This window comes from Melopsittacus undulatus, chromosome Z, assembly GCF_012275295.1.
Source record: "Melopsittacus undulatus isolate bMelUnd1 chromosome Z, bMelUnd1.mat.Z, whole genome shotgun sequence".
NCBI lineage: Eukaryota > Metazoa > Chordata > Aves > Psittaciformes > Psittaculidae > Melopsittacus > Melopsittacus undulatus.
Genome location: NC_047557.1, coordinates 67,008,556 through 67,035,976, shown reverse-complemented (window position 1 = coordinate 67,035,976; position 27,421 = coordinate 67,008,556). Strand labels below are relative to the sequence as shown.

The window sequence follows — 27,421 nt, the reverse complement described above, 5'->3', positions numbered from 1 at the left end:
GGTGCCGGGAGACACGGGGGATAGCTCCTCCTAGCGTGTTGCATCTGACCATCAACCAGGCTGTGATTATATTGCCCTTAAGCATACATATTAATGAGATTACATACATCATAAACTAATGCCCACTAATGTGTGGTAGTGGGCTTTGGGACCCCTGGTGGTTATTTCTTCATCATTGCATTTAGGATTGTTATCATATCAGTAACCACCAGTGGGTTCTGGCAAAGCTTATCTTAGTAATTTCCTTTCCTCTATAGTTGCTAACTAAGCCTAAAGTCCTTGAAGTTACTTATTTACAATCCTATTCTTCAATCAACCCCATTCTTCAATCCACCCTGTTCTTCAGTCAGCCCCATTCTTCAGTCCTTACAATCCTAACAAGATGTGTGAGTTTTAATTCTCAGCTGCAGCCAGAAAAAAATCTGTACCTGCATTTAAAATACAGCAGTATTTTAAAGGTTAGCAACTATGCTGAGATTCCCTTTTTCTGACAAGTATAAAGACATTGGTATGTAGCCTTGCCCCATTCCGACAAGAAAATTTTGCTATTCTGGTGTGCCTAAGGGTTAAAGGTGATGTAAGGTAAGCAACAACAGAGGATGCAGAAAGCATGGCTCTTAAGTTTGCTTATGCTGGAATATGGAGAAATTACAGGGCCTGCTAAATTCTACATGTGCAATTCTCAAACTGAAAAGGGATCTGTAGACTTAGATGCGGGATTGCAAGCCCTGTGGGAGCTTGCTAGCATAAGAATGCACACATAACCACCGGAATGGTTTTATGAGGTGCTTTATTGCAGCGCTGGGAAACCAGGGGCACTTGCCCAAATCTGGCTTCGACCCCGTCACATCGCGTTCACAATTTATACATCAAAAGTTTTGCAATTAATGCATATTCAACATAAATTGCTACCTTAACTAATACATATGCATCAGGGATTGCCTCATCAGTCCATTACATCAGCCTCTTCTGCGCTTGCACAGCCCCCCTCTGGTGGTCGTCCTGATGAAGTAAGCAGTCTTTCTCAGATGAAATAAGAAGTCTTCCTTGCTTTGTCCTTTTCACCTGTCTGTTCTTTGGACAGGCCCCAACCATTATGTGGATGCCAGTATTCTCTTGTTTTCACTTGGCTGCCTCTGGTCAGTCTGCATGTTCTGCTTGGATAAGGTTTTACAATACTTCCTTAAATCCACCCTTGCCTAAATTACAATTAAGGTACAGAACAGCAAAGTTACAACTAAGGTACAAAACGATTAACTAAGGTACAGAACAGCAAAGTTACAACTAAGGTACAGAACAGCAAAATCAAAGGCCTACTATTGATTTGCAAACATTCAAATATATTTTTTTAACATAAAATTTCACCCTTTTCTAACAAGCTTACTCCGGTCTTTTGGTTTCTCTTCTCACAGTAAGGTCCCTCTAAAATTCTGGTTTTCTTCTTTTTTGTCATACCTGTAAGGTTGAAGGACTGAGGAGAGCAAATAAGACACAAAACTATTCTAGAAAAAGGTGCCCGTGGCAGGGAGTTGGAGCAGAATGAGCTCTACAACGGAAACACTTGACCTCCACTCAACTGCGGGTCCCCCCGGAAAACAAGCACCGCGTGACTGGCCGGGCCTGCGCGGTGCCGGGGAGAGTGGGGTGCACGGTGCGGAGGCGCGGTCGTTCGCTGTGCTGCGTGCCCTGCCTCAGTAGTCACTCTTCCGCCTGCTGCCGCTGGAAGCTGAGGCCGCCGTACCGACGCTGATACCGCCGTTACGTCCTGTGACGTGGCGTGACGCGTTGCGCCCCGTAGGCGGGCAACTTTCCCCCCCCCCCCCCCCCCGCGGCGACCATTGGCTGCCTCCCGCCGATATTGAGAGCACCGTTCCCTCAGTAAGTCTGCAGCTGATTGGCTCGCCTCGCTACCACGAGGGGGGGGGATTGGAGTCGTCGGCTGCAGACGATTGGCAGAGGGAGCCTGCGATCTCCCGCCTCTCTGCCGCGCTACCGTGGCTCGGGCTTCGCCTCAGCGGGATGAGCCGTGTTTCCCCATGGAGACCAAACGGGCCGAGATCCCTAGTAGCGTCCTGGACGACCTGTGCAGGTAGCTGCGGAGTGGGGGCGCTCTCGGGCCTTCCTCACACCGGCCAGCCTCGGCCCACCGGCGCCAGCTGTCCTGTGGTACCGCGGGCAGTCTGTTGCGGGGAGAGGGCGGGCTGAGCAGCCTCCCTCTCTTCCCTTCCCCTCTTCCCTCCCCTCTCCTGTGCATGGGGCTCTGGCTTCTGGGGACTGCTTGGAGTGCTAGGCGGGCTCATGGGGCTCTGGGAGGAGTGGGGCGGCTTGGACTGGGGAAGGGGGTGGCCCCGTGAAAGGAGCGCGCTAGGCAGTCCCGCCTCGGTCTGGAAGCGGAAGGAAGGGGCTCGGTGCTGCTCCCCCTTCCATCCCCTGCTGTGTGGGGCAGCACCCGCCCCCGTCAAGGCTTCGTATCCTAGGGCGCCGCCCTCCTGGACGAAGCAGCCCTGGTGGGGATCGACTGCTCTCTGCCGCTGACACCGTCGGCAGAACCCGGTGTAGGGATAACCCGGTGGCAGGGAAGAAGTCAGGCATGGACATGGTGTGTGGGGTGTTTCTTACGGTGTTGAGAAGCTCCTGCTGCTGGGCCGAGGAAGAACTATGTCGGTGGTGCTTGCGCGGGTGAGAGAAGAGTTAAAACTGTAATATTGATATGATGTATGTAGTGATGGCTTGATGTGGTATTCTACCGTTCATAAATGTGGCTTCATTTAGAAGTGGTGGCGGGAAGTCCCCTTTGCTGATTTAGCTTTGATAGAAGAGAATGTTTCAGTGAGACAGAAAAGTAAGAGCCAAAGGAATATCCTTCAGTCTGACCTCTCTTGCTTATTGGTCCTTTCCGGTTGAAATGGTTAGCTTTTCTTATCCTAAAGGATGCACATTTAAATTTTCATAAAACGTAGATTCTGTTTTCTAGGGGTTGGGGGCTGCAGGTTTTTCCCCTGAAGATCTCAGTGCAGCCCTTTGGACCTTTAAATTCACCTGTCACCCCCAGAACTTGATCTGATATTTAGCATGAAATTTTCCTGCTGTCTTAGCACCTGGAAAGAAGCCCTTCTGAAGTGTTTATATACAAGAGGGAAAAGTTATTAGAGATGAAGGATTTACTGGAATTACTGTTTTCAAAAGAGTGAAAATGCTTAAAAGTGAGAATACCAGAGGAAGATAGAACTGCGTTGCTCAGTAGTGTTTTGTTGCTTATCTAATGCAAGAGTTGGAGTTTGCAATACACAAATGCATTTTCAGTTCTCTAACTCTGGTCTCTGAATTGTGCTCATGTTTCCATCTTGTCTCTTTTGGACTCTATAGAGGGATGGGACTTGTCTTCTAGGTCCCTGCTCACATAAAAATCGGGGTTTAAGACTATTTCAGAAAATCCTTTGGGAAAAACAATGCTTACAGAACTGAAATAGCCTGTCAATGTCTCTCCTGGGGGGTGGCTGATAGAAGGGCACATGGATAATCAGATCTTATGCTGCTGTAGGGTCAGTTCCACTGTCCTACTGTGTGTGTTTCTCTGAGCTGTCATGTTCTTCCTTCGAAATGGTGTTTTGTCTTACAGCTTATATGAATGTAGTTGCATGGGGTGGTTTTACTTAAAAATCAGAACAAAAAAACCCCTGACAAACGGCCCTTCCTCTCAACCCCAGCCCTTCCCCCCAGTTTAGGAAGGTAGATCAGGGGCTTGTAGTTGCTGTCTTGCTCCTTATCTTTTCCTGGTTCACCTCGTTGACTTTCATTAGTACTAACAGATCAGCCCAGCTTCAGATATGTTGCCTTGCTTGAACATGACAAAACAACTAAAAGGAGGAGCAGAATCACCAGCTTTTCTTGTGGAAAACAGAAGGGATTCTGGTATGCAGTGGGGGAGTAACAGGGCCTTGGCTCAAGGGAGGGGATAAAGCAGTAAATAAGTGAAAGATCAGTGGTGCTGTCTTCATGCTATAAATGTGTTATTAAAATACCTGTCTCTTCCCACAGTCTTCAATCTATATTTATGGTAGTGGAAATTTTGGAAGAGGCAAGAATTTTTTCATGCACAGTTACTGAGAAGATTCAGAATATTTGCTAGCAGAACCTATACTTAATATTTCTCTCTTTTTTTTTTTTTAATTCTGCCAGCAGGTTAAGCTTAAGTACAAAAATAATTATAATTTCAGTATAACAGGTTTGGAAAGTTACAGGACCTATACAAGTTCTCCAGTATCTTTTCATATGACCTGTAGCAGTGTAAGCTGCAAATTTAAATAACTTAGTGAATTTTTAGGAGATGGCAGTTGTTCACATTACTTTTACTAAGCTAAACAGTCTGCTTTTAAATCAGGCTTGCTCAGTACTTCTGAGATTTTATTTTTTTAGTGAGTGTTTGTTTTTTTGTGTGTGTGTGGTGTAATTGAAAAGCAAAAAGCTAAATTAAGGCTTAGATGTCAACAAAATAGAACTGTTGGTTTTATTTGTATCTGTCAGACTTCTACACTTTGAACAGGAATACTTTCCTTTGTCCTGAAGCAAAAGGCCTGGATTCTCTGAAGAAAACTCTTCAGAAGTTTGTGTATACAGGAAATGTAGTCATCATTACTTCTTACTGTATCTGCCATTCCGCCTCCGCCTGCTTGATACACTTTACATTTGATACATTTTTCCTTATGACAGAAGGACCATCAAGATCATAGAGTCATAGAATGATTTGGGTTGGAAGGGACCTTAGAGCTCATCCAGTTCTAACCCCCTGCCACAAGCAGGGATACCTTCCACTAGGCCAGGTTGCTCCAACCTGGCCTTGAACCTTGCCAGGGATAGAGCAGGCACAGCTTCTTTGGGCAACCTGTTAACAGTGTTTCACCACCCTTATAGGAGACAACTTCCTAAGATCTCATCTAAATCTCACCTCTTTCAGCTTAAAGCCATTCCCCTTTGTTCTGTCACTATTTGCTCTTGATCTCAGTACTCCTGTTTTGTGCACATTCATTCACCAAGGGTGGAATTTATCTTCCCTATAATGACAGGTCTGCAAAATATAGCTCAGCAACTGATAATGTGTTGCTGAATTAAAATGTGTTTGGATTTTGTTTTGAGCTGAAGCACTTCAGATTCCTCACATAGGTTAGACAGGCTGGTCAAAGAGCTGCTTGGATCATTTGCAGCTGTTCCAACTAATTTAGCCAGTTAGTCTAAATAAGAATTCCACTGTTTGGGGCAGCTACAGCTGTTTTAATGCCTGCAGGTGATTCTCATGGCCTTTGGCAGCTCCAAAGGCATACAGAGGTGCCTTAGATGGTATCTTAATTTTGTATGTCTTGGAGGGTGTGGGGGCGGGGTGGTTCTTTTGTTTGTTTGTTTTTGTTGAGCCTAATAGGTTAAAAAAACCCTATGAAGTACTGCTGGGTAACCTTTACTGTTATAATCGAATACTGAAATTTTTAAGCACTGAAACCTGTACTAAAGAATCAGTATAAGCTGGCTCTTAAAAATCCCGAACAACCTCCTACACCCCCCCCCCCCCCCCGCCCCAACAAAAAACCCCAGACCCACAGCTTTTTTCCAGCGGTATAAAACAAGAAGGCTTTTATATTCACCTATTGAGATCTTTGTGAGAACTGAGTATAAGTGATAATGGTGGTGGTGGTTATTAAATGCCTTCATTGCAAAACCATTCTCTGAAGGATAACAAAAATATGATTAAAACCACTAGTCTAATGCACTTTCATTTAATTTTTTTTTCCCAGCTGTCACAATTTTTCTTTTCTGGTAAACTAAAGAGAGTGCTGCACTTAAAATTTGTATTCAGAATAAAATGCTACACATCCATTCTTACTCAGAGAGTAGAATTGCCAGCCTGTGAAAACAAGTTGAAAGCTAAAGCTGGTTATATACGTCTTAAAACATTTGCTGAGTTCCTAGGCTGTTTTATAATTGGACAGTCCAAGGATACAGTTTGTTCTAGTTCTGGTAAGCTACTGTGTGTTTCAGCTTCAGTGGTAGGACCACCACTGAGCCATGCTGTTAAATAACAAGTCACAGATATACATGTCATTTTTTTTGTCATGCTGTCTTGTACTACTGAGTAGTCCTTTACTGTAGAAGTAAAGTGGAGATAAAAAATCATGACGTACGTTTTGGGGCTTCTTAGTGCTCTCTTTCTCCTGTAACCAAGTGCTGTTACCCCATCTTTTGACTTCAGGACTGTGGTGGGCTAATCTTGGCCTGCAGCCAGGTGCCTGCCCAGCCACTCACTCCCTATTTTCAACAGAATGGAAAACCTTGTGCCTCAGGGAAGTTTGCATATCAGTTTCCATCATGGGTAAAACAGACTAAACTTGTGAAAATTAGTTTATGTTGTTGCCAGTTTAAAATGGATTTGGATGGAGATAAAGGCAAAAAAAAATTCAGATGTCTCTGACCTTCGTGTTTGTGATACCGTTTTACGCTTCTTTTCTCTCTTCCTCTGCTTGTATGGCATTCTTGGCCTTTCTTAAATACAGTTCTGTAGAGGCACCAACGTTGTGGCTGCTGGCTTCAGCTGTGCCCTGCAGTATGTCTCCGGGAGCCCGCCATGTCCAGCCCCACACAGCTTCTGCCGCTTCTCAGCGAAGGCCACCCTGAAGCCCCCTGCTTGCAGCACATGGGAACGTGCACTTAGCACAACCTAGGGATAGCTGGTTTTAGCACTTCCATCACTCTAAGTAACTTAGGAGTTAACTTTGTGATTAATAAGTAGTGTTCTCATTTGGCTTTGCTCATGTTACTTATTCTAAGCATAATGGTGTTTATTCCTCTTTGGTACTACTGCATATTGTGTCTTCAGATTTGTGTTCAGCTGCGGTGCTGGGCAATAAAACACCATCAACTAATTATAAAATAGACCTATTCTTTTTTACCTTTATAGCAGCTTTATAGATGAGTGTTGTTTTCAGCAGTAATTGAGTGTTCAAAAATGAACAGTTGTGCAGTGGTATTGCCTATTAAAAATTAGTGAATAGGAAAATCATGGAATGGGTTGGGTTGGAAGGGGCCTTAAAGATCACCTAGTTCCAACACCCCTGCCACAGGCAGGTATGCCTCTCACTAGACCATTTTGCTCAGAGCCCCAGGCCAAAGTCTGCTCTACTGAAGTTCAGGGCAGTGAGTTTGCTGCACACCCTCCTTGCTGCCCTAAGGATCTCAAACTTCACCATTTCATTGTCACGGCAGACAAGACTGCCCTTGAACTTCACATTCCCCACCAGCCCCTCCCTGGTGGTGAGGACAAGGTTGGAATATTGTTGAAATTAATAAGGTTATTTATGTAAGGGCATGTGTCTGCTTCGTTAGGGCTATCTGGTTAAGGACTTTTTTTCAGGGAAAATTGAATAAGAAAGGTAGGAATCCATAAACAAGAGATACAGGGGCACAATTCTGAGGGGGGAATAATAAGGGAGGCAGTTATGAGAATTAAACATGGTATTGATTAATGAGGGGAGGGGTGGGAATATTCCAGCAAGTTTATTTGGGTACCTGCTTCTGGTAAATGAAGGGAAAAATGAGGAAACTGGAACCCAAAATATATAGAGACAGACCTAAGAAAGCAGAAGTGGAGACAGACAAGAACTAGCTAGCCACACGAATTGATAGGCTATCAAGAAACCACACACCTCAGCCTGGTCTTTGCATGGGATAAGACTGTAAAGCGAGGCGAAGGTTGGAAGTGATTATCCCACACTGCAGGCTGGAAGAGGTGCAGCAGAGGAAGGGGAGAGGGGCAGAATGGGGGTAGGCAGAAAGGGGTGCAAGAAGAGCCAGCTGTGTTTAAAAGTGGGCTGGTCAATATGCTTGTCTGGCTGAGCCTTTTGCCTGATAACCTTGATCTGTCTTGTCTTGCATCTACTTATAAAATCTTTTCTTAGTTTTCTCTCTGTGTAATCTCACTCTCCACCCAATGTACATGTATGCTGCAAAGGATTCAGGGATGAAGTGCCAGCTAGTGGTGAGAGTGACTGTGAGGGGATAGGGTGTCAGCTACTGGAGTGAGGGGGGATGTCTCAGTGCCACTTACCCACATGGGTGGGGATCTTGGCTTCCAGCTTCTGGCACAGTGAGGGTCCTGAGAACCAGTTACTGTGGGGGAACTCTTGTGAGTGAGGGGCAGAGCGCTGGTGGCTGTAGCAGGACCCTGGGTCACAGCCCGTGTATGTGGTGGGGGTCAGTGTCTTATCTTCCCCAGATCTGTTATGCACATGTGTTCACAGGTGAACTTCAGGCTGGACCAGCTGACAGCACAGGGACCTGTGTGATGGGTATGAGGTCTTGGAATCTGGGCAGGAGTATTAGGTGAACAGAGGGAGCTGTGGTCGCCCTCTCGATGAATCTGTGTATATTTACGAACCTGAAGAACATCAAGTGTGTACTAGCAAACCTCTGTCTGCACTAACAACCTTCTGCTAGGAGAGTACAACACGTGCTGTGTCTCTGTGATTGTTTCATGTGAGCCGTCTATGCAGGTTCTGTTGAATGCAGCACTTTGCGGCAGCCGATGAGACAGCTGTGATAGTCTCCTCTGTGTGTGTGTCCCTGGAATTATATGATGGGCTGTCGTGGTTTAAAACCAAACTGCACAGCTCGTTCACTCACACCCCCACCCCCCCCCCCCCCCCCCCCCTTGCTTCCCTGAGAGTTAGGAAGGAGAATCCAAAGAACGTAGCCCCCATGGGTTGAGATAAGAACAGTTTAAAAGCTAAGGTATAACACAAATCACTACTGCCACTACTACTACAAATAATAATGATAAGGCAAATAACAGGTGAAGAGAATACAACACCTCACCAGCCACCGACCCATAACTCACCCCACCCTGCCTGACTGAGCACTGACCAATACCTTCTCCATCCCCCCAGAGCTCCAGCCCTTCCGGGTCTCTCCCGGTTACATCCTGGGTATGACGTGCTATGGTATGGAATATCTCTTTGGCCACCCTGGGTCAGGTGTTCTGTGTTTCCTTCCTCCCGGCCTCTCCTCCTCCGTGGCAGAGCATGAGCTCAGAAAAGGCCTTCGACAAACCAAACATTTGAGCAGTAACTCAAAACATACTTGCTGTCAGCAACCGTTCTCAGCCCAAAAGTCAAAACACAGCACTGCACCAGCTACCAGGAAGGAGAAAAATGACTGCTACTGCTCAAACCAGGAGATGGGCTTTGCTGCTGTTTCAGCCTGCCAAAGGGAAAGCTGCAGCTGTGTCCTTCAGCCTGGGCAAGGGTCCTTCGCTGGGCTCCAGTGGCCAGGCAGGAAGCAGTACTTGGGTAGAGTGGCTGGAAAGGCAACCACTTTTGACTTCCTGTAATTATACTTGTCAAATTTTAAGTAAAGATGTTTTCTAAATGTTTCTGGTTCTGGCAATGATATAATGCCAGAACCAGAATTTAGCTGTTGGTACTCAGGAGCTGAATGTAAAAGATCTGTGTTAGATGGTTTAAGTTCAATGGGGTAGATTATCTTAAATTTCTAAAAAGAAAATTCTGTTGATCTTCTAAATAAATCTTCTTCTGCTTAAAAAAGCTGGCATACAATGCTGTTTACACATATCTCTGGGAATTTATATATTTGTGCCAATGTCTGAACTAAAGCATAAAGTAGACTTGAAAAATAAACCAATTGTCCCTGTTTTAATAGGATTGTATTGAATTTTAAAATCTATCTCAACAGTTTACTGTGGTTTTAACTGAAAATACTGTGTTCAGGTTGTGTCCAGACAAAAATGTGTTGATATCTGTTACCAGAGTTTACAGGACATTTACTGGACATTTAGAAATGCTTTCATTCTTGTAATATAGCCATTTATGTAAGATGTCCTTACCCTCCCTTAGGTAATTTACAGAGTTTATTGTAATTGACTTTTATGAGAGAATATAATGATCCATTCTCTGTCTTGATTTAAAATATTGTATTTTCCTTTGATGTGGAAACCCTTTATTGTCTAGACTGCCAGGAAGATCTGGTGGTCTGTTGCTTTATTCTAATGGATCAGGAATTACACTGTTGTATGCATTCTTGTTGTTAGATCTATTTAAGTTGATAGATTTGACTAGTCTTACTCTCCTTTCTTTTCCTGCAGCCGATTTATTTTGCACATTCCAAGTGAAGAGAGAGATAATGCAATCAGAGTGTGTTTTCAGATTGAACTTGCCCATTGGTTTTACTTGGATTTCTATATGCAAAACACACCAGGATTACCTCAGTGTGGGATAAGAGACTTCGCTAAAGCTGATATCCTTTTTTACTGTGATTGTTTTCTGTCTCGGTGGCTAAACTGCAAACTGAATATTGTTCATGAAGTATCATACTTGCAGCAGGAAAATGTCAGTTTGTGTTAGTGATTATAAGTTAATATTGCTACCTGTGTGACTTTTATCTGTAAACTGCTTCCAAAATTTTGTGGCATCCACGAGAGAGCTGTTTCTCAGACTGCTAAAGAACTATGGGAAATAGGCAATTTCTGATCTTTGATGATTTGTCTTCATGGTTACATTGTGGCAGATGAGGTGGGTTTCAGAGATGAGCTGTTGGAGGTCTTCATGGTGTTCTGTCTCCTTAATTTAATCCCCTTCCAAGTAAATAGTGACATAAATGTTCATACAGCTGAGGATGGTCTGTGTTCCCCCAGTGGTATATATTTGTTGGAAGTACTGACATTTGTTCCTACAAAGCAGAAAACAAACAATCCTGTTGATAGGGGAGAGGATGCATTTATTCTGAATTCATATGTTTGGCTTCTGCTTTTTTACTTGCTCACAAGGACCACTGGAATGTGCACTGTATAACCCTTGCTGGAGGAGAAACTTCTGGCTTTCATCCAGCAAGTGTTTGAGTTTAAACTTTTGCTGTATGTTCTTTATGTGGAATTGGAGTTTTCCTTCTAACTTTCACAGTAATATTGTTCGTGGTTTCATTGCACAAAATACTTCACAATATTATTATCTGTGGTTTCACTACACAAAATCTCTGTTTGAAAACTAAGATTTACTTTTTGAAAAACTACAACATGTATTTTAACAATAAACTAAAAATATTATTTTTGTTGCTCAATATGATGTGGTTATTTTTTATTTTAGGTATGGTTTTAATTATAAATATATTTTCAGACTGAAAGGATTCTTCTGGTAATTGTAAGCAGGGAGGAAAACATACAATGTAATTGATGCTATTTGTTCATTTCACAGAATCAGCTTGTTTGGAAAAGACCTTTAAGATCAAGTCCAACCGTTACCCCAGCACTCCCAAGTCCACCACTAAACGTGTCACTAAGGGGTCACTGTATGGTTTTTGAACACTTCCAGGAGCAGTGGTTCCACCACTGCCCTGGACAGCCCGTTCCAATGCTTTATCACCTTTTTGGTGAATAAATTTGTCCTGCTATCCACTCTAAACTTCCCCTGGTGCAGCTTAAGGCCATTTCTTCTTGTCCCATTGCCTTTTACGTGGGAGAAGAAACCAGCCACCTCCTCACTCCATCCTCCTTTCACATCCCCCCTGAGCCTTCTCCAGACTAAACATGACCAGTTCCCCCAGCTATTCCTTATTGTGCTCCAGGTCCTTCACCAACTTGTTACCCTTCTCTGGACCTGCCTGTCTAGAACTGAACACAGGATTCAAGCTGCAGCCTCACCAGTGCCCAGTACAGGTCACTGCCCTGGTCCTGGTGTCCACACTGTTTCTGATACTGGCCAGGATTACATTGACCTTCTTGGCTACCTGGGTTTTGTGGTTTAAACCTAGATGGCAACTAAGTCCCATACAGCTGCTTGCTCATTCCCACCCCTGTCCCCCTGTGCCCTATGTGGGAGGGAGAGGAGAACTGGAAGAATTTAAAACCTGTGGGTTGAGTTAAAAGCAGGTTAATAATTGAAACAAAGTAAAAGGTAGTGCTAATAGAAATAATACCAATGAGAACACTACTGATAATAGTAGGGAACAAGAAAAAAAAGAGAAAAGAAAGCTCAGAAAATAGCAGTGAAGCACAATACAATTGTCTGCACCCCCTGACAGACCACTGACCAGCCTGACATGAGCAATGATCTGTCTCTTCCAAGTGACTCCCCCCAGTTTATATAATGGGCATGATGTGATGTGGTATGGAATACGTCTTTGGCTAGTTTGTGTCAGGTGTCCTGTCTCTGCTCCCTCCTGGCTTCTTGTGCCCCTCCTCACTTGGCAGAGCATGAGAGACTGAAAAGTCCTTGATCAAAGTAAGTGCTATCAAGCAATAACTAAAGCATTGTTCTCAGACTGAAGCAAAAACATAGCACTGTGCCAGCTGCTGGGAAGAAAAATAACTCTGTCTCAGCTGAAACCAGGACATTGGGCACAAGCTGGTTCATGTTCAGTGGCATCGGTCATCAACCCTAGGTCCTTTGCCACTGAGCAGCTTTCTAGCCCCTTCCCCAAGCCTGTAGCAGTGCATGGGGTTGTTGTGGTCCAAATGCAAGACTGGGCACTTTGTCTTGTTGAACCCCATACCACTGGCCACAGCCCATTCATCCAGCCTGTCTAGATCACTCTGCAAAGCCTTCTTATCCTCCAGCAGATCTACACTCCCATGAAGCTTGCTGTTGTCTCCAAACTGAGGGTGCCCTTAATCCTCTCATCTAGATTGTTGGTAAAGATATTAACACTGATCTGAATACTAAGCCCTGGGGGATACCACTAGTAACTGGTCACCAACTAGATGTGACATCATTCACCACTTATCAGCCATCAGGCAGTTTTTTACACTGAAGAATCTACCTCTCCAGGCCACGAGCAGCCAGTTTCTCCATGAGAATGCTGTGGGAGACAATGGCAAATGCTTTACTGATTTCCACAGCCTTTCCCTCATCAACCATGTGGGTCACCTTGGCCTAGAAGGATGTGAGGTTGGTAAAGCAGGACCTGCCTTTCATGAACCCATGATGACTAGGCCTGATCCCTTCGTTTTCTTTCCCATGTGTGCTTTATGGTCTCACTTGGAGTCATCTGCTCTATGACGTTCCCTGGCACTGAGGTCAGGCTGACAGGTCTGTAGTTTCTGGGATCCCCCTTCCTACCCTTTTCACAGAGAGGCACCACACTGGCCAACCTCCAGTCCTCTGATACCTTCCCACCAGACCAGAACTGCTAATGCATGATGGAGAGTGGGTTGGTGAGCTTCTCCAGCTCACATTTGTCAGAAATATTTCTGCTGCAGTGTTGTATTTTTAAGTACTCTGCTATGGAATATTTTTAATCAGTAATATAGTTTTATATATAGCATACAATATTTTACTTAAGGGCTTGTAGATTTGCTTTCAGAGTTTGAGTTACAAAAGTTGTTTATGTTTTCTCTGCACAGTGAGTTTTGGTGAAGTATATTAGAATTCAGATCTCTGTAACTTGTTACCTTTAAAATAATTTTTTTACATAGTAAATACATAAATAAAGATTCTGTTCTGTAGTGTAACAAGTGATTGTGGGAAAAATTTACATCTGCTTCAGACATGAGAAGAAACTGTATTTTTGTTTGTCTTTAAAATGAAAAAGTTCAAAATAACTGTTATGTGGATACTGTTTCTTCAAAATTAGGGGAGACATTCCTTCAAACAAGTCTTGCTCCATCTTTTATTCTTAAATTGTTTTGTATTAGAATTGCCAAATTACTTGATGCTTGCTGACCTTTAGAGTTGATAATGTGTTATTCATATTATTTTTTACTTCCAAGAAAATGTATCTTGTGAACAGTTAGGGGAGGGAGTGCTGTTATTGCAATTGTTGAATCGATATCTCTTCTATGTCTGCATGTGATTTGAAACTGGATGCTTAAGTTTATTTTCCTTAACATGCTGCTATACTCTTCAATCACTGCCCCTTTTTACTGCCTCAAGGTGAAGACGTCCAAAAGGTTTTAGACGAGTGGAAAGAATACAAAATGGGAGTACCGACCTATGGTGCAATTATCCTCGATGAAACGCTTGAAAGTGTGAGTACAGAAATAGCTGTAAAGGGCTGGAGGGAAGGATGGCATATGCTGGCAGAAGTAGTCTTTTTGTAAGCAAGGGAAAAATAAGTACTTCAGCTTCACAGAAGTCTGGCAGTTAGTTGACACTGTTGAGTGTGTACAGAAATATATGGGAGACAATAAAAACACTTTCACTTGGTTTTCACTTTCCACTTCTTTATTTATTTAAAAAGTTTTGTTTCATTTTTATTCAGAGTTGCATGACCCTAGAAAAAAAAAGTTACAGTTCTTGCTAGAACACAGGTTGCTTCCTCCAGGCTAAAATATCAATTTGGTGAAGGGGAGAGATCTAACAAATTGGTTAGAATAGTAGATGTTTGACAGTTGCATTCCCTTGCATTTTGCAGGTTCTTTTGGTTCAGGGCTATTTAGCAAAGTCTGGTTGGGGATTTCCAAAAGGGAAAGTAAATAAAGAAGAGGCTCCCCAGGATTGTGCTGCTAGAGAGGTAAGCTGTATTTTGTTCACTTAAATTTAATCTAAAGAAAGGAAAATATTGCTGAGAGCAACAGTGTATTGGATGAAAAGCCATTTTACTTGGATACCGCTTTAATGAACTCAGGTAAATAGGTATTCTTGCAGAAGTCTTACGCTAGAGCTTTTAGTGCTTTTCCGAGTTCTAGAGTGATAATCAAGGGTATATGGTTATATAATTTTAAATCACTGTCAGTGTTTTTGTTTTGCACTAACTTGTTAAGTGAGTATAATTTTTAAAGTTCTTTGCTGAACTATGTACTTTTAAGTATTATTTTTTGTGCTTGGGCAATCTTCTGTACTTTGTGGATTTTGCAATATTAATTTTAAGGGCCACCATGACTGTAAAAAGGTAGAAGAACAGGAATTTAGTTTATGTACACCGGGCTATGTAAAGAGGATAAAGAGCTGAGTTGGAAGTTGTAAAACATTAAGTAAGAATTGTGAAGAATTTTGCTTTTCTGTTTGTTAGTGATGCAGAAACAAGGATCAGTGGATATGGAAAATAAAACCTGAAAAATAATCTGTGGGATTTATGGCTACTAGAGATCTAGATAGATAGTGAGGCTACATATTAAAAATAGCCTGTAAAAGAACATTTTCATGTAACATCATGCATTCAGAATTTTTGAGGGGGAATATTAAGGTAAAAGTAGCAAGATGAATTAGTTTGCTTCATGGTTGGACTGAACCAGTATCTGAGAAATTATAGATTTTTATTTTAAATATACCTATCAAAGATGCATGAATGAAAAAATCCATGTTTTATGATTCCCTGTTGGTGCTTTCTGTACCACTCACATATTTAGTATGGACTTTGAAAAGCAAAATAAGACTTTATATATTAACATTGCATAGTGTTGTGGTTTAAAACCAAGTCCGCACAGCTCGTTCACTCACTCCCCCCTTGCTCCCCCGACTCCCGGAGAGTTAGGAAGGAGAATCCAAAGAATGTAGCCCCCACAGGTTGAGATAAGCGCAGTTTAATAGCTGAGGCACAACACAAATCACTACTGCCATTACTACTACTACAAATAATAATGATAAAGCCAATAACAAGTGAAGAGAATACAACACCTCACCAGCCACCGACCCATAACTCACCCCACCCTGCCCGACGGAGCACCGACCGATACCTCCTCCATCCCCCCAGAGCTCCAGCTCTTCCCGGGTCTCTCCCGGTTACATCCTGGGTATGACGTGCTATGGTATGGAATACCTCTTTGGCTACCCTGGGTCAGGTGTTCTGTGTTTCCTTCCTCCCGGCCTCTCCTCCTCCCTGGCGGAGCATGAGCTCAGAAAAGGCCTTGGACAAAACCAAACATTTGAGCAGTAACTCAAAACATACTTGCTGTCAGCAACCGTTCTCAGCCCAAAAGTCAAAACACAGCACTGCACCAGCTAACAAGAAGGAGAAAAATGACTGCTACTGCTCAAACCAGGACACATAGTTATGTAATGAACACACATGAAATACATTATGTCTGCTGCAGAATGGACTCAGTCAGAGATCAATATGATCAAATATCCATCTATTGCAAAGCATTAACTCCTTATATACTATTGCTTACACACACCTACAGCAGTTTGGCATATCATGATTGGATACTTGTCTTGAAGACCCTTAGTGACTAACATATAATTGGTTAAGCACAGGTGTGAGAACTTGACCTTGAATGCTTGCCAACAGTCCACAGTTCTCATAACTCAGTGAATTACAGCTTCTTCTTATCTTGCTTGCTTAAGCTTTCTCGGGCCTCCCACAGCCTTGCTGTATCCCTCGGAGTTATTCACAGCTCATGTACCAAAGATCCATTCTCCTGTGAGAACACTGTCTCCACAGATGTCTGACTGTAGGGCATTATATAGTATTAAATGACTTGCTAAAGACTGAAACACCTGAGCTACCTATTCAGTGAGCTGTCACTGCAGAACAAAAAGGCTAGGGACAGATGAGCAGAGACTTATTAAGGTTAATTTGATTATTACTTGTATTTCCTGTGGAGATTTTGAGGACTAGGAATTTTCTAAAACTGGGTATTTACTTAGCAAGCTTAGAGGCGTAATCTGATTAAAAATACTGAGTGTCTTTGACATAAGCTTTTTTATATTATAAACCTTGTATATTTAAGAAAATTGTCAAAAGTAAGTATTTTGAAGTAAGGGTTCGAGCAACCTGATCTAGTGAAAGATATCCATGCCTGTGGCAGGGGGTTGAAATTAGATGTTCTTTGAAGGTGCCTTCCAACCCAAACCATTCCGTGATCCTTCACTGTGAGACCATAATATTCACTGTAAAACAGAAAATTATATTTTAAAATACTGTCTTTCTGGTAATCTCCAGCATATGTGTATTTTTTTTCTTTAGCTAACAAAAACACCTTGAAGTTTGTCAGTGTGGATATGCAGCTTGAATTTTGTTGTAAATGTTTTGCTACCTTGTTTTTGGGTTTTGGGATGAACATAGAAATGAGTATGTGTATTGGGGTGGAAGGTTCATGAAGTAGGAGATGTGTTGAAAAAGATGACAAATTGACGCGCCAATAAACCTGTCTAGAATTTTAAGATGTTTTTACTCCTCAAATAGTAGTTTTTATTGTGAATAAGATTTCCAAGCGTCCAGAAGCATGGAGGAGCAGCTAGAGACTCCCCATCCATATTAATTAATTACTACATGAAGGTGTAGTAGAGTAGTTTTATTACAGGTCTGTTTGGTTTAAAGAAATGTAAGGAACATAGAATCTTAGATTCTTTTTCAATTATTGAGAGTATATCTGTGTGTAAAGGCTTGTTTTCCCCAACAGCGGCCTGCTTTCATGGATAGATCTGAAAAATAGTCATTCCTTCTTGTGTATTGGTAGGTTCTGAAAGAATGAATCTGAATATACACACAGATTTCATAGAATCATCTCTGTGCTTCTCAGGTGTTTGAAGAAACTGGGTTTGACATAAAAGATTATATCTGCAAAGAAGAATACATAGAGCTGCGAATTAATGATCAGTTGGCACGCCTGTACATCATTCCAGGAGTTCCCAAGAGCACAAAATTTAACCCCAAAACTAGAAGGGAAATTCGGGTATGTGTTATCTCATTTTAATCTATAGAAACCTTGTGTTACAGAGCTTGATTTTTAAACCTAATGTTCTGTAAAATAATGGAACTTCCAAGCCAGAAGAATACCTCTAATACAAGGTAGAAATGGTATCTTTGTGTTGTAGGGTATTGTCAGTTTCTTGTTGCGAAAGATAGAAGCAAAGACTAAGGTAGCAGACTTGTTGGAAACTTTGTTTCTGATATCCGTAATTTTGAATTTTACATACCTTTCTTATATTGCAGTTCAGTTTAAAACATCCCCATATTTTCATGCTGATGGTGTTATTGAACTGGGCATCTGCCTTTCTAAATAGGAAAAGGTACTTGTAGTTGACTAGACAGGATTGTCTTAATTTCTTGCATTAGAGACCTGTTTCCAAGATGTGAATTAAAAGATTATGAACTTTGTGGTTTTTTTAAAATGTTGTTTTTTTTTAAAGCACCCCCCTTTGTAACAATGACCATCTGTGTGGGGTGATGAAGAGTTCTTACAGTGACAGATTGTGTCCCTGATGAAGTGCTGTCTTCATCTGATCTAATACAAATGGGCATGCCATTTTTGTGTTCCCTTATAAAACTATATTGAAAACCAGTTCAGCCTGTAACTTCTTTACATATTATGCATTTTATCTGGAGGTGGGGTTTTGGGGCTAGATTCTGCAACAGAAAAGCTCATGCAGGCTTTTTTATACTGTGTATTCAGAATTCCTTATTTTGTTCCCCATTCTGCAAGGTATATAGCTTTTATATTTAAAATAACGTAGCAATTGTAATACAAATCCTGTCTTTTACCCATGTTTTTAAAAACAAAACTTGAAACCTATTCTGCAAATTTATTTCCCTTCTTTCTCATAATTTTTGAACTGGTGTAGGTGGTCTGGTTTTGGTGGCATTTTAAATAAGACCAGCAAAAATTGCAGTGGCTTTAGAAGTTATTGAAAGCCTCTACCTTTATTTATGGCATTAAGTGTACAGTGATTTGGTTGGTGTTTGAAACCCTCATTCTGAATTTAGTTGCTGGATAATACCTTTAATATTTTAGGTGCTGTATCTTGCAATGAATATATGCTGTACCATCTGTTACTCTGTATCTGAGGTCAGGAGAATGACTCCATTGTTAATTAACCTTTTGTAAAAAACCCTGATGTGGTCTCTTAATTAAAGTCTTCCACTACAGTTTTAGAAATAGAAATAATTGGTTGATACATATTTGTAACGTTATGTACAACTACATAACGTTCTTATGTTCTTCTTGTTCTTCTTGTTTTTCTAGAATATTGAGTGGTTTTCAATTGACAAATTACCATGCCACAGAAATGACATGACCCCAAAGTCCAAGCTGGGTTTAGCACCTAACAAATTTTTTATGGCAATTCCCTTCATCAGGTATGTTTGAAATGAGGCAAAGGCTGGGCCAGTGCCTTTCAGACAACTTTAATTTCTTTAGATTTGTTTTGTAGTAAGTAGGTCTTGTCGCACTTCCTGCTCACAGACCACTGAGGGAATGGATTTCCCGAAGGAATGGAGATTCCTCAGATAGTGACAATGGATTTTCATCTACAGGGAGCACACTCTCCAGGCCCAACTTGGAAAAAGCTAGGTAAGAACCAGGTCAGTTTAACACCTCTATATACTTTCTATAAAACATTGTTCATACAAGTTGCTTGTCCTTTTTCTCAGAGTATTTGTGTTTCAATATGTCATGGGTTGACCATGTCTATACACCAGGTGCCTACCAAAGCTCCTCTATCATTCCCCTCCTCAGCTGGACAGGGGAGAGCAAATATCACAAAAGGCTTGTGGGTCAAGATAAGGACAGGGTGAGATCACTCATCAGTTGCTGTCATTGGCAAAAAAACACTCAGTCTTGGGGAAAGAGTTTAATTTATTACCAATCAAATCATATGAGAACTCAAACCAAATCTTAAGAACACCTTATCCCCCACTTTCCCTTCTTCCCATGCTTAATTTTACGATTTCTCTAACTCCTCCTCACTCAGTGGTGCAGAGGGACAGGGAATGGGGCTTGCAGTCAGTTCATCACATTGTCTCTGCTGTTTCTTCCTCCTCAGGGGGAGGACTCCTCACACTCTTCCCCTGCTCCAGTGCGGAGTCCCTTCCAGAGGAGACAGTCCTCCACAAACTTTTCCAGAGTCCTTCCCACAGGCTGTAGCTCTCCACAAACTGCTCCAGCATGGGTCCTTTCCATAGGGTGCAGCTGTTCAGGGACAGGCTGCTCCAGTGTGGGTCCTTGCAGGGTCACAAGTCCTGCAGCAAACCTGCTCCGGTGCAGGCACCGTTCTTCACGGGGCCATGGTTCCTACCAGAACGCTGCTCCAGTGTGGGCTTCCCACGGGGTCACAGCCTCCTTTGGTCATCCATGGGCTGCAGGGGCACAATCTGCCTCATCATGGTCCATACTACAGGCTACAGGAGAACCTCTGCTCTGGTGCCTGGAGCCTCCTCCCCCCAGCTTCTTCTTTGACCTTGGTGTCTGCAGGGCTGCTTCCCTCTCATGTTACCAATCCTCTCTCCAGCTGTAGTTGCTCTTGCACAGTATCTTTTTTTATCTTTTCAAATAAATGCTCTATCCCTGGCAGTGTTCAAAGCCAGGTTGGACAAAGCCTTGTGTTTAGTGTGAGGTGTCCCTGCCCATGGCAGGGGGGTTGGAACTAGATGATCTTAAGGTCCTTTCCAACCCTAACTATTCTATGATTCTATGAATTATCTCAGAGATGCCACAGCTATCACTGATGGGCTCATCTTTGGCCAGTGACAGATCCATCTTACTGCTGGCTGGCACTGGCTCTGTTGGACATGGGGGGGGAAGCTTAGAGCATGTTCTCACAGAAGCCACCCCTGCAGCCGTCCCACTACCAAAACCTTGCAATGCAAACCATATAAACAGTAATAGAATGTGTTAGTAAAAAACCCTAAAATTACAGGCATGTCTCATAGGTCTCTAAATAGGATGAGTAGCTAATTAAGGTCATTATACCACCTTTTTGGTAAATTCACATGTCAAAACTGATTCTAGAGTCACATCTATGGGGATTCAAAACCCAGAAGCTAGAACCCATAGATAACTTTCAGTGTGTCAAGTTCCGTGATTTTTTGCACTTCCACAGAGGAAAAATAGGATATTTAAAAGTAGGTCTGTCAAGTACCATCAGAGGTACCTAGACAGCTACAATAGTGAGGGAGTTGGTAGGGGAACGGATGCTGCTGGCTTTTGACTCGGCTGAGTGAAAAGTGGTAGAGCAAACTTTAAAACCTGTAGGACCAAAGAGAAGGCTATGCTGCAGTAATTAGACAAACACTGACCACAACAGGACAAATGCTAACATGAATCTAATCTGCTATTAGTGCAGAACATAGGTTTCCTACAAGTAGGCAAAACAAAGCTGCTTGAAAGCAGTGAGCATTATTACAGTTTCCACTTTTAGGTTACTTAAGCTTGTCTTCCAGGTTGGTCTCAAAAAGCAGAAAGTTCTTTCGCTATTTTTTCTGCTGCCAATAGGTTTGAAGTTGTGTTACAAACACTGTCCCAGTTTCAGCTGTAACAGCTATTTTCCTCCTTCTTAGTAGCTGGTGCAGTGCTGTGTTTTGGCTTTAGTCTGAGAACAATGCTGATAGCACACCAATGGTTTAGTTGCTGCTGAATAGCACCTACCCTGATCAAGGACTTTTCAGTCTCTCATGCTCTGCCAGTGAGGGGGGGCACAAGAAACTCAGAAGGAGCAGAGACAGAACCCCTGACACAAACTGTTCAGAGGGATATTCCATACCACAGCATGTCATGCCCAGTATATAAATGGGGGGCAGTTACTGGTAAGGGACTGCTTGCTGCTCAGGTCGGGCTGGTTATCAGTTGGTAGATGATGAGCAATTGTATTGTGCATCACTGGTGTTATTTTTCTTCCCTTTCTAGTTTTATAATCCCTCCCCTTTTTATTTCCCTTATCACCGTTATTATTAGTGGCAGTAGTAGTTGTTTTATATCGTACTTTAGTTACTGGACTATTCTGATCTCAGCCTGTGGGGTTTATGTTCTTCTGATTCTCCTCCCCATCCTGCCCAGAGCAGGGAGTAAAGGGGGATGAGTGAGCAGCTGCCTGGTGTTGAGTTACCGACTGGGCTTAAACCACGATGCTCTCTTTTCCTGTACCAGATCCAAACTTCGCTGCAGTCAGCAGGTATTTACAGATGGCTTTTCAGGAGAGCAGTGTGTGAAGCCAAAACAGCCACAAAAGCCATATAATCATACTGAGATGGCTGAAGTTTTGAAAATAAAGGTAGGCTGCCTCATTGGCAAACATACGTATCTGGACAATTGAAAACAGATGTCTTTGTTCATAAGTATTCTTCTCTGGCTTGAAAATACTGAATTTTGTCACCAAAGCATGCAAAAAAAAATGGGGGGTGGGGTGGGAATTTTAGGGGTTCTGAGATTTATATGACACTAGAGGTGGTGGTTGTATTGTTTCAGGTATGTATAGTAATTGCTACTCACCATTTTGGTGTCCTCCCTATACCATTTTGAAATATTTTGGGTACCATTACTGTATATGTATCAGTGTATGGGAACTCACTGAGCTGAATTTGTTTAATGCAGTGTCTGTAATAGTGTAAGCTAGACTGAGTAGCAGCTGGTGACGCTTTGTAACTTGAGTGCATGTTTAGTTAATTCCACTGTGCTTCAGCTTGTCTACAAAAGATGCCTTTTATATGTTTCGAGGTTATTTGGAGAGCAGATTTTACTGGTGTTAGTGTAGTGATGTTCAACTCAACTCTTTATTACATTTTGGACTTAATAGCAAAGTCAGAACTTGAGGAGCAACGGCAGAAAACAGTATCAAGACATTCCCACCCAAAAGAAGCGAACAAATGGAGCCCATAGCCAACCAGTTAAGCCAAATCATACCTTGGTAAGAAATAAGGGGTGGGTGTCTCATTTACAGGTTCCAGTAATGCTTAACAAATGTTTAGGCCAATGTCCTGCTGAAAAAGAGCACATATCTATCACAAGTATATTTGATCAGAATATTTGGTATGTGTTTGTATAAACATGATATTTCTTACATTGTATGCGTATACATCTCTAGACAAGCATACTATAAACTTCAGAGTTCACATTTTGGAAGTAAAGACTTGTTATAGCAGTTGAAAATTTGCCAGCTGTTTTAGTAGACCATAAGCTTTCCAGATTCTTGTCAGGTAGTAGCCTCCTGTGGTGTGTCATAAGAAGTCAGTGCAGTGTGTGTCTTTTTTTATTAATGTAGGATATATTATTGTAAGCATGGAGTTTTGTTATGCAACATTTAGATACAAAGTGGTAATGCATGCTTATTGTTTCCCTTTTCTAGCAAAAATGTTATGATACAGACTTGACTTGAACTGCAGAATCTCATAGAATTTTTTAATCATACAGTAGAACTACAGCAGTTTGTATATTCCAGTATGACATTCTTGTTTTGTTACCTTTTCCCTGCAGTAACTAATTGTCTTTGTCCCCGCAGTCCTGCTGGCTGGGAGAAGACTCGCTGAGATATCTCTCTTTTTTAAAATGCAATGTCTATTTCACACAAACACTGATACCCACCCTCTCTTACCCTTCTTTATGGCTCTCCAATTCTACTTTGTTGACTCTTGTGCAGCAGTGCGCCTCAGTTCTGCATACAGTTTGGCTGGCTCATCCAGGCCCTAGTTTTCGTTGTTTACAGGCTGTAAACTAGATTCTTCCTATTAGGGCTTGTGGTTATTATCTTTTGTTTTTCATGTAGAAGTGAAGAAACCTTAAATTCTTGTCCTGTAAAACCCTCAGTATAGCAAGAAATGCTTAGTTGTGTTTGGGTTTGAGAATAAAATGTGAAAGAATTTGGCTGTATAGGAAAAAACTGGTAGGGGAATCTGTAGGTTCTTGAGGGAAACAAGTAGAACTGTTAATACTCCACAGTCACATTGTAGGATCTTTACAGACTTTTCTAAATACTTCTGTGGTATTTAATTTGCATTTTCATGATTGTCAGTCTTTTGAAGTTTAAGTATTTCATGTCCCTGTGATAACTTTCTAATACAATTTGGAGGCCAGGGAACTCTTAATTCACACAGAGTGCAAAGTGCCATATTTTTCTCGATATACTTACAGCAGCATACCTGGGACTAAAACTGAACTCCTCCCTGGAGAATTCCAACTTTGTGTCTGTAACTCATGCTCATTTAATTGTCAGTAGTAGTGTGTTTGCAAATGTATTCCCCTTGCCTTCTGGGACAAGCTGGTTGAAGAAAGGTCTTGTGGATGTGCAACTTTTATTCCGCACCCTCATATGCAAGACCTTTCCAGATTAAAAACATTTAGAAAGCATTCAGAATTTTCCCTAAAAGTCTGCATTTTAAAAATTATTTGTTGACTGTTAAAAGGTTGCATGCTTCTGAAAGACTTTGTAGACTTGAAGCATGCTTACTAGATAAAGTGACATGACAGAATTCATGCTGCGTTATAAGTAACACAATTCACACACCAGGAGATATATGAAAGTAAAGGTAACCAGCATGCCTTTTAGGTGATGTTTAAGCTATACCCCAAGAAATAGAATGCTCTTTCTTTATGAAGTGTGTAATGTACGGTCATTCTTTTAACCAGAAATGTGAAAAAAGGCTTAATCCAAGAAGACTTCAAGATAACTTTGAAACAGGCAAGTGCAGTCTGAATTTTCATCCATTGTCATGTATTACAGGCTGGGTTTTTCCTTGTATTTTTCCCTTGTATTACAGGGTTTTTCCTTGTATGCTACCCTACCAAATGCCAAATGTTATAAAGCCATATTATTTTTAAGGCAGTGTGAGTTGTTGTGGGCTGGTTTAGTTTTTTGTTGTTGTTTGGTTTAGGTTTAGTTAACTTTGTATGCTGTTGCATGTTGTTTTTCAAGTCTTCTAAATTTTGAAGACTCAGATTAAATCTGGTGGCTGAGTGAAAAGTAACTAATTCAAAGCTGTTTTAGGAAAGTAGCCTCTGATTCAACATAATGCTGGTAATTGAGTGTTGGCTTACGGCTTTCTGTCCCTCTAGTAATTAGCTGCAGTTGGCATTGGACTACTCTGGAGAGTGCTCAGAAAATAGGGCCATATTTCTGTCCTCCTTATTAAGGAATAACTTGGAAAAATCAATACCTGTGGGCAAAGCTGGCTATTGAAAGTGTCCCCAAACTGCTGTGACTTGGAAGATTTGTTCTAACCACTAGATGACTTGTAAATATGGTTGAGATATCTTCTCCTGTTTATGAACAGACATATAGATTTTGTCATAAGTATTAACTAAGTATACATTTGAGGTACGGCTTTGAATTGTTACTGATAGTTTTACTGATGACTATGTGTTTAATATTCATTTCATGCTGTCTTCTCTTTAAGCAGATGCAGCGTACGAGATGTGTTGCTCCATTGAAGATCCACTGACAGAACAAGTGGACAGACAATCTGTGGCATGCAATGGCCATTACAAATTTGCTTTCTCATCAAGAGCTTTCTTGAGTTTCAAGTTTGACCATGATGCCATAATGAAAAGTTTTGACCTCTGACAGCACACTTATTAAGAACAAAAATTAGACTTGCCTGTTGCAATTGAGGGGGGTTTTTATCCAGCCTTACTCTTTCTCAGGAGTTGTTTTGTTTTACTTTGTTTGGTTTTAAATGCAATGCAGGGACTGACTGGTGGTTTGGAAGGGTTTGTTCTTTGTAGTATGGGAGTGGCATAGTCAACTGTTGCACTTTAAATGCAGTATAGCCTTTGTCCACGGAAGTACCTTTCCAGTGTTCAGTTCACTTGTTCCTAGCTGTGCATTAAAGGGCATTCTTTTTTTTTTGTAGTTATTAAACTTGCCAACTCTTTTGTAGAATGTCACTGATTTTAATTTTTTTTAACTGTTAAGAGCATACCAGCTTGCTAAAACTGCAACTGCTCTGATGTAAATTATTGGACCCATTAAGTCATTTTGTGTAGTACATTGCAGTATTATGGCAGTGGCAATGAAACGAACTGATTCTCAGAGGACTTCTTTGTCCTAGTGATTTTGAAACCAAGTTGCACATTTCAAACCTAGCCTCAGCCTGTCATCCTTTCTCTGTCGGTTGCTTGCCCAAAGTAACTTCTTCACATGGAGAGCTTCTGATGGCTTGCAGTCAGTAGTATTTGGAGCCAAATGCATAGCATGTTGACTTCCTTTACCTACTCTGCCTCTGTCTTAAGTAAAGATATATAATTTACTTAGGTAAAGAATGGCAGAACTTAGGTGTTCAAAGTGTCTAGTTTCAACTCTTACGCACTGTCCCCAGCTGGGTAAGAAGCTGTGAAATGTTGTGTTATCCCAGTTGCAGCCACTTTCAAGAAAGCAAAGCTTAAGCTTTGTCTGTGAGAGGTTACTTGTGTAGAATTTATACTGAATGTAAATAAGCCTCTGTAGATCTTGCTGAGGAGGAAGGCAGGTGCATGGATAATAGAGTCATTGTGTGACACTAAATGGCTTAATCAGGCTTGCAGTAACTATTGTAAGGGTGTCCAATATTGTATTCTCTGCTGTTGTCCTCAGTTCTCTTGTGTAGTGTATGCTCTGTATATATCCAGTAGTATTGAATTGCACTGGCAGTTAGCATTTGAATGATGTAGCCTCAGTTATTTTCAGCTACAAAGCTCTCTTAGTTAAAAATATTAAAGATGGGGGGGGAATCACACCCCAGAATTATGGTGACAAATGGTTAAATCGCCTTTGTGATCCAAGTTAAGGGGTTCTGAACATGTGCTTTGCAGTTGAGAGAAATGCACTGAAATAATCTGTCACTGCAGCTTGTGGTAGCAAGCATGTTGTCCCAGGTTTAAAAATGGACTTTTCTCTAAAATGACCGTAATTAGTAACTTCATAGGTTGAATGAACTACACCCTTGTCTCATCACAGTGTATTGCTCATGCACTGTGTCTTTATGCAATTTGTGTCATCCAAAAAAAAAAATCCTGGTCTTCCTTCAGCCACCTTACTTCATCTGCCCTGCCTAATCTGTTAACTAGTGCTTTTCCTCAGAAATAGCTTTAGAACTCTCTTCTGGTTTATTTACTTGCCTGGCATCAGGTGGTTTGGGACTCTTAATCCTGTAATAATCTTGGTGGTAGGAATGCTGGACTTCTGTATCAGGCAAGAGGAGAAACAGACTGCAGCATTTCCTCCCTCTGGAAGACCTGAGGTCCTGAGGGCCTTGTCTTCCAAGACCAAACAGTGGAATAGCTCAATCTAGCTCTGTCTCACTTTGTAAAAAAAAAAAAAAAAAAAAAAATTCCAAAGGCTGTTCAAAACAGTCAACGGCATAAAGCAGTAATTGAGAAGGTGAGATAATGCTGGAAGAGGTTTCAGCTTCAGGTGAAAACTAATCTTTAGTTACTTCTTTAGTGCAAGTAGTTGATTTCCCAGCAAAAGTGCCTTTACTCATGGTGAGGCAGAAGTTTGTATTCATACCTTAGGCTGCTACTGCCTGTGGAGTTAAGAAGATTCTCCTAAGGCATGATTAAATATCAGGCTGTGGAAATCTTTAATAAATAAGTTGACTTTTCAGATAAATTAGTTATTTTTCATCTAGTGTTCTGTAAATAAAGGGGATGCTAATGAAACAGTGAATTTGGAGTTTCTGTCAACTGTTTGGGAAATCAGGTCCCAGACAGAGAAAATCTGTTGAATGAAGCAACTGTGTCCTATAAATAGGAGATGCTGCCTGCCCTCTATATTCACTGGATCATATTTTTTTTCTTCTTAGTGAG

General features: G+C 41.6%; 1 protein-coding gene and 1 long non-coding RNA gene across 4 annotated transcripts; one reads left to right on the top strand and one right to left on the bottom strand.

Moving 5' to 3' along the window:
* Positions 1 to 772: 772 nt before the first annotated feature.
* Positions 773 to 1,766, bottom strand: LOC115945301 (uncharacterized). The gene is made up of 2 exons (XR_004079667.1): positions 1,456 to 1,766; positions 773 to 1,199 (listed from the first exon to the last, which is right to left on the bottom strand). It is a non-coding gene; the product is annotated as an uncharacterized lncRNA (long non-coding RNA).
* Positions 1,767 to 1,978: 212 nt separating this feature from the next.
* DCP2 (decapping mRNA 2) lies at positions 1,979 to 26,943 on the top strand. Of its 3 annotated transcripts, none has more exons than XM_005142069.3 (11): positions 1,979 to 2,089; positions 10,142 to 10,293; positions 13,890 to 14,017; positions 14,404 to 14,502; positions 17,453 to 17,605; positions 18,896 to 19,008; positions 19,115 to 19,222; positions 21,794 to 21,917; positions 22,440 to 22,550; positions 24,266 to 24,317; positions 25,036 to 26,943. In XM_005142069.3, the coding sequence occupies exons 1-11, from the start codon at positions 2,037 to 2,039 to the stop codon at positions 25,197 to 25,199; spliced, it is 1,257 nt and encodes a 418-aa protein (XP_005142126.1). In that variant the 5' UTR covers positions 1,979 to 2,036; the 3' UTR covers positions 25,200 to 26,943. The 3 variants fall into 3 exon arrangements, with proteins under 3 accessions (XP_005142126.1, XP_030898672.2, XP_030898673.1); XM_031042812.2 differs by lacking the exon at positions 1,979 to 2,089 and adding an exon at positions 2,444 to 2,679; XM_031042813.2 differs by lacking the exon at positions 1,979 to 2,089 and adding an exon at positions 9,229 to 9,366.
* Positions 26,944 to 27,421: the final 478 nt, after the last annotated feature.

What these genes read in the sequence shown, in the direction of transcription:
- DCP2 (XM_031042812.2), top strand. Translation starts at nt 2,591, where the DNA reads ATGGACATGGTGTGTGGGGTGTTTCTTACGGTGTTGAGAAGCTCCTGC. An exon ending in CTGAAGTTTTGAAAATAAAG is followed by an intron (nt 21,918 to 22,439) that starts GTAGGCTGCCTC and finishes TGGACTTAATAG; the next exon opens with CAAAGTCAGAACTTGAGGAG. An exon ending in TTAAGCCAAATCATACCTTG is followed by an intron (nt 22,551 to 24,265) that starts GTAAGAAATAAG and finishes TCTTTTAACCAG; the next exon opens with AAATGTGAAAAAAGGCTTAA.